At 36.4% G+C, this 6,893-nt stretch overlaps 1 protein-coding gene across 1 annotated transcript in view; it reads left to right on the forward strand.

The window, feature by feature from the left end:
* The window catches only part of LOC120534880 (protein BANP-like), a 196,909-nt gene extending 194,004 nt beyond the window's left edge, over nucleotides 1–2,905 (forward strand). Inside the window, exon 12 of the mRNA XM_039762395.1 lies at nucleotides 2,423–2,905. Coding sequence (XP_039618329.1) covers nucleotides 2,423–2,518 — 96 coding nt within the window. The 3' untranslated portion in view covers nucleotides 2,519–2,905. The remainder of the gene's footprint in view (nucleotides 1–2,422) is intronic.
* Nucleotides 2,906–6,893: the final 3,988 nt, after the last annotated feature.

The following is a 6,893-nucleotide window of genomic DNA, read 5'->3' on the forward strand; positions in this document are numbered from 1 at the left end:
CAGCTGTGCTTGTGCTATCTCAGGCGATCTCGCGATGTCTATGGCCTTATTTAATGTTAGCTCAGACCTGGCATACCAGCAATTTAAACTCTGTTACAAAGTGATCAAAGGTCTCGTTTAAACCCTGCGTCTTCTCATTAAGCTTGTATCTTGCGAATATCGTATGCGTAGTGGGCATGACAAATGCCAGCGGCAGCCTGTCTATGAACATAATTTAAACTTTAGGTTAACACCGTGCTTTGCTTCCAAAGTAGCTGCACTCATGCATATGCTTTTATGCGTCACTTGCTTCATATTCTTTTGCTGCCTTCTCAATTGTGTAATGCGTTTTTTTTTTCAGCGCTTTTTGGAGCTCTTCCTTGTTCTCTATGTACTTGCGTCCCGCATCATCACGCCTCCCACGTAACTCCGCCTCACACGGCGACCGAGCCGCCGGCTATGGCCATATATATGGTCGAAAGTAGGTTCCAGTTATGACCGTTACACATAGAATTTAGAAGTGAAGCCTGCTTAACTTTTGTAAGTAAGCTGTAAGGAATGAGCCTGCCAAATTTCAGCCTTCTACCTACACGGGAAGTTGGAGAATTAGTGATGAGTCAGTGAGTCAGTCAGTCAGTCAGTGAGGGCTTTGCCTTTTATTACTATAGATATACACATATATATATATACATATACATATACATATATATGTGTGTGTATATATATATGTATGTATGTGTGTATATATATGTATGTATGTGTGTATATGTATGTATGTATGTATGTGTGTGTGTATATATATGTATGTATGTATGTGTGTGTGTATATATATGTAGATATGTATATATATGTGTAGATATGTATATATATATATGTATGTGTATATATGTAGATTTGTATATATATATATATATGTGACAGCAACACTCATAACAGTGACAAAACAATTACATTGACAATCATGTTACGTTATTTTTAAAAGTTTCCTTTTCTTTTTCATTACTACTTTAACACACTACTTCTCATATTTTGCTAGTATTTAATAAACCTTTTCGTTGCCATCTATTTTTCAAACCTTTTGTTCACATGTCCAGAAACTACTAATTCAGTTTTATTTCCTAAAGTTATGTTCAAGCTTCATGTTTTATCCATCCATTTTCCAACCTGCTGAATCAGAACAAAGGGTCTGCTGGAGCCAATCCCAGCCAACACAGGAACTAATCCCAGGCAGGGTGCCAACCCACCGCAGGACACACACACAAACACACCCAGGCCAATTTAGAATCGCCAATCCACCTAGCCTGCATGTTTTTGGACTGTGGGAGGAAACCGGAGCACCCAGAGGAAACCCACACAGACACGGGAAGAACAAGCAAACTCCACGCAGGGAGGACCCAGGAAGCGAACCCGAGTCTCCTAACTGCGAGGCAGCAGCACTACCACTGCGCCACCGTGACTATTTGATAGATAGTAATTTATCAATAATTTGAAAGTTCTGGTTTTAATAATGGTTTAGTTGCTCACTTATTCATGCACATTTCTGACAGAGGATGGCTAGTGTTTTCACAAGTAATGTTAATCACACTGCAAAAATGCATATGCAAAAAAAAAAACTAGACAAACTTTAAATGAGAGTTGTTTTGCTTTTATTTAGCAAAGAAATCTGCCAATGGGGTAAGCAAAATTTACTTGACAAGATTGCTTAAAGTAAGCTAAATAATCGTAAATACAAATTTTTTGATAAGTCAATAATTGCTACAATAAGGAAAATAAGATTTAAAGTCATGATATAAATAGATTTCATTTTTTGCAGTGTATAGATATATGGGCAAATTTTAACACTTAGTTGCTTGTGTCTGCATACCATATTTTGTTGTTCAGGCAAAGATTAACACTCTTAAGTGAATACACTTGAGTTACCACTGTTATTGTTAACTTGATTTTGTGTGGTGTGCAGTGGACTGACACTATATCCGGGGTTGGTGCCTGCTTTTTGTCTGAGGCTCCCATGAAATTTTTTGGCCTCGTACAGCCCTGAACTGGATTCACATCTTCAGTGTTAGCATCCATTTAAAAAGAGTTTCACTATATTGATACAGGCCCTAGAAAGTGTTATATGAGCCTGTATATCATTTAGCATAGAAGTGTATTTAAGTAAGAGGAAAAAGGTGTAACATTTGTAGATCACACTTACTTTTTGGTGTTTCACGTCCATAATGATTATTTTTCTAATTTCTGACTAGGCAGTTTCACTTTATTTTTAGAAGAAATGTTGAATTATTTTGTACATATATTGCAAATAAAAACTTGAAATTCAGTCCACTACTCGCAAATAACAAATTATCACTGACAAGCGTTAACTAGATATGGGGATACTGAATATCAATTTAAATTTGATATACCCCAGTTTGAATGATTTTTTTTTTTTCTCTTTTGCTTCAAGAGCCCTCATCTCTTTACTCAATTATCTCCTCCTAATCTTGATGAAACAAGAAAACAGAAAAACAACAGCTGGTGCCAGAAGTGGGACTGGAGTTAGTGAACAAATTACAGTATAGGAAGAAAGAGAAAGTTACCATTGTAACTTTGTAAGTTGAGCATGGATGAATCTGCGTCTGCTGTATAAGAGATCTTTGAATTTTAAGGATTCTACAGTCAGGTCTGGTTCATGACTGCAGCATCATCTTGAGTTTGTTTTGAATCAAATGTACTGTCAAAAGTACAAGAATGAATGAGAGCAGATGCCAGCCACAGCAATGCAGCCACTGAGCACATATAAGCAAGAGGAGGGAATGAAAACAGAAGACATAACAGAAGAAAGCACAAATCAGTAAAAGCCTGGCATAAAATGTGGTCATGGTAAACTGATTTTTTAAAATTATTTTACATTAAAAACAGACTGTTTATATTGCTTTATCAGCTATAAAACCCAGAAATATTATTTTGTTCTGAATATGTTTTATACAAAATACCTTTCTTTAGAATGTGTTAAGGAAAAGTATGTCTTAATGAAACACCTTTGTTTTTAGAAGCATCATTCCTTTAACCTTTGTATGTATGTATATATATATATATATATATATATATATATATATATATATATATATATATATATATTTAAAGAACAATAAGTAATTTGGCAAGTGTACATAATGTACATACAGTAGATTTCTTAAAAGTATTCTGCTTTATATTAACTTACTCAATTTTCCTTTCTTTATATTTTGAATATTCTTTATTCTCTGTTAAACCATTTCTAATGAACAAGGGAGGATAGGTCAGGAAATGCATTTACTGTAAATAATACAAAGTCCATCAAGGAGGAATAAATCAGAAAAGAATTAAGTATTGATAAATTGAAGGGTAGCACTTTCAGAATGCAGTGAAGACAAGGTGAATCTTCATTTTGGGTTTAAATATTAGAAATAAAAGAGCTTCATTTACAATTTTCGGAAAAGAGGACACCACTAAACCTGAAACACTATTTGCTGAAAGTATTGAGAAGCTGACGTCTGAAGACTTGTCTAAATTTGAGAATTTGTAAATACACTGTTACAATGCAATAAATGTTGCTTATGTGAAAAATGTTTCTTGTGTTTAAATTCTTATAAATGTATGAATAAATGAAAACAGTTCCAGTTCAGGGTCCTGGTGGACCAGAGTCTATCCCACCAGCGCTGGGTGCAAGGCAGGAACCATCAAAGTACAGGGTGTCAGTCTTTCACAGGGCCCACTCACACACACACAACACACCCTTTCTTGTTCACACTCACTTTCAGCCAGTTTTAAAGTAGCCAGTTAACCTAATCTGCATATCTTTGGTATACAAGATGAAAAATATAATACAAAATGAATCATATCATTTAGTAAAATTGTAAGAAGTAAACAGTAATGCTGAAACAAGTAAAAGATGGTGTTTTAGTTGTGAAGAGTTAATAGATTTGTATGGAAGCTGTTGTGCTGTGAGGCACCTATCATGCAAGCTATTGACCCTCAGAAACTTGTCTTCTGATTGGGTTGTGACTTTGGGTCTGCCAGATCTCTTCCTTTTAGAGTTTCTTCCAGTTTTCAATTGCCTTTGGATTGTGTAGGATATTGCACTCACTGACACTTTGCTTTTGTTTTGTAATTTCTCTAAATGAAAAGCCCTACATTTCTAAGGGTAATAATGCTATATTTCATTTCATTTGTTAATTGCCATATTCTTGCACGTTATCACTGGAATATTGCCCAAGTAGTGGTGCTACAACACAGTCTGTTCCAACTTAGTTAGGACACCTGTGCAAATTGTTTGCTTCAACTTGCAAGGCTTTATTTACTTCAATTGCTGCAGAACATCTGTAGGTTGTAACATGTTAGCTGTTCCCTGAAGAAGGCCCATTTGTAATATTCTGAAATTTCCGTTTTTTCGGTTTTTGCCAACCTACATTTTTGGCAGTTTACTGCTTACCTTTTCCTCATTTTAGGTCATTCATTGCATTTCAACTGATTAAATTTGAAGAGAAACTGGAAAATCTAATGCTCTTAAAACTTTTGACCGGTAATATACTGTATATACTTTATTAAGTACACCTGTTCAACTGCTTGTTAACACAAATATCTAATCAGCCAATCACATGACAGCAACTCAATACGTTTAGGAATGTTGACAACCTGCTGAAGTTCAAATTAAGCATCAGAATGCAGAAGGAAAGGTGATTTAAGTGACTTTGAATGTGGCGTGGTTGTTGCTGCCAGACAGGCTTTTCTGAGTATTTCAGAAACTGCTTATCTCTGGGATTTCCATGCACAGCCATCTCCAGGGTTTACAAAAAATGGTCTGAAAAAGAGAAAATATCCAGTAAGTGGCAGTTCTCTGGGTGAAAATGCCTTATAAATGCCAGAGATCAGAGGAGAATGACCAGGCAGGTTTGAGCTGATAGAAAGACAACAGTAACTCAAAATAACCATTTGTTACAACAGAGGTATGCAGAGCATCTCTGAACACACATCACATTGAAATTGAAGCCAGATGGGCTACAGCAGCAGAAGACCACACTGGATACCACTGCTGTCAGCTAAGAGCAGGCAACTGACGCTACATTTAGCACGGGCTCACCAAAATTAGAGAACAGGATTAGAAAAATATTCCCTGGTCTGATGAGTCTCAATTTCTGCTGCAGCATTCGGATGTTTGGGTCAGACGTTGGCATCAAAAACATGAAAGCATGGATCCATCCTTCCTTGTATCAACAGTTCAGGCTGGTGGTGGTGTAATGGTGTAGAGGATATTTCCTTGGCATACTTTGGGCCTCTTAGTACCAATTCAGCATCTTTTAAATGCAGCAGCCTACCTGAGTACTGTTGCCGACCATGTTGATCCCTTTATGACCACAGTGTACCTATCTTCTGATGGCTACTTTCTTCAGAATAATGTGCCATATCACAAAGCTCAAATCATTTCAAACTGGTTTCTTGAACATGACAATGAGTTCACTGTATTCAAATCGCCCCACAGTCTCCTGATCTCAAACCAGTAGAGCACCTTTGTGATGTGATGGAACTGGAGAATCGCATCTGGATGTGCAGCCGACAAATCTGCAGAAACTCTTTGATGCTAACATGTCATTATGGACGAAAATCTAAAAATTGGGGCAGTTCTGGAGACAAAAGGATATCGGACCCAGTAGCAGCAACGTGTACATAATAAAGTGGCAGGTGAGTGTATGTGTGTGTATATGTATGTATATATATATATATAAATGAGGGCCATTAACAGACATGTGGACATAAACCCAGCATTTGCAAACTTAAGAAGAACATATTCATAATAAATAAAACTTTACGACCAATACTCCTCGCAACCCCCACCTCATTAATCCACACACACACACACCCCCACCGACTTATTTTGCTATATATTGCCTTTGATTCTTGTATGTCTAAGCATTATCCTCTGATGAAGGCTCCTGGCAGGGGCTGAAAGCTCAGGAATAAAAACTACTTTATGATACGTGATTCATTTTCTCCCTTTGTGGATCTCCAGCTACAAATATATATAAATATTTCTATATACACACACATACATATATATATAATATATATATATATACACATATATATACACACTATATATATATAAAAAAGCAAACAAATAATAACTATAATAAACTAGTTATCCTTAAAAAGAGAATGTGAAAAATACATTCAAGTTAAAATGTTAAGCAAAAAATAATATTAAGTGTATAATTAATAAAATATGCTGAAATCCGAGAATTACATAACAGGACATTGTCAGACATACCTAATCCAATACAGAGATGTGGGAATGCAGAGCCTACGCTGGGACCAATGAGCATAGGAGAGAACAGGGATGCAATAAGTACTTTTTCTCTTAAGCCGATGTCGCATTAAGCAACTTCCAGTCATATAGTATATGAGACTTGCTGACTGCAGTTACTAATCATATTGCTGGACAGTGACAATCTAAATGAATGAAACTCACTCGGCATGTCATCATACAAAACTGTATGGCAAATTTCCAGCACAGTCGAGCTTGTCCCTTTTTCTCAACGCCAGTAGTGTGCTGCCTTATGGAGCCGGTGCTTTATGAAATGTTAACAGGTACTGCGAGTTCAGACGTAATCTCTGCCCCTTTTTTATTTTTTTCCTTTTTTTTCTTTCTGATGTGGAACGTAAAACATGACACATCAAAACAGATCAGCCTCTCTTCTATTTGCAGAGTCCAAATCACCTGTGTTCTTTATTCCACACTGCTGGATTTTATGCATTTTACTTTACTTCCAGGTGGGCATTCATTGGTTGTCAGCTGTCATGCACACACAGCCCACTACTACAACTTAAGACAGAGTGTGCAGTGGCCTTTGACTCTAATAAGATTATGTAAATAAAGCCTATGTCTGAAAATGACCTGA

This window comes from Polypterus senegalus, chromosome 9 (assembly GCF_016835505.1).
Source record: "Polypterus senegalus isolate Bchr_013 chromosome 9, ASM1683550v1, whole genome shotgun sequence".
NCBI classification, from domain to species: domain Eukaryota; kingdom Metazoa; phylum Chordata; class Cladistia; order Polypteriformes; family Polypteridae; genus Polypterus; species Polypterus senegalus.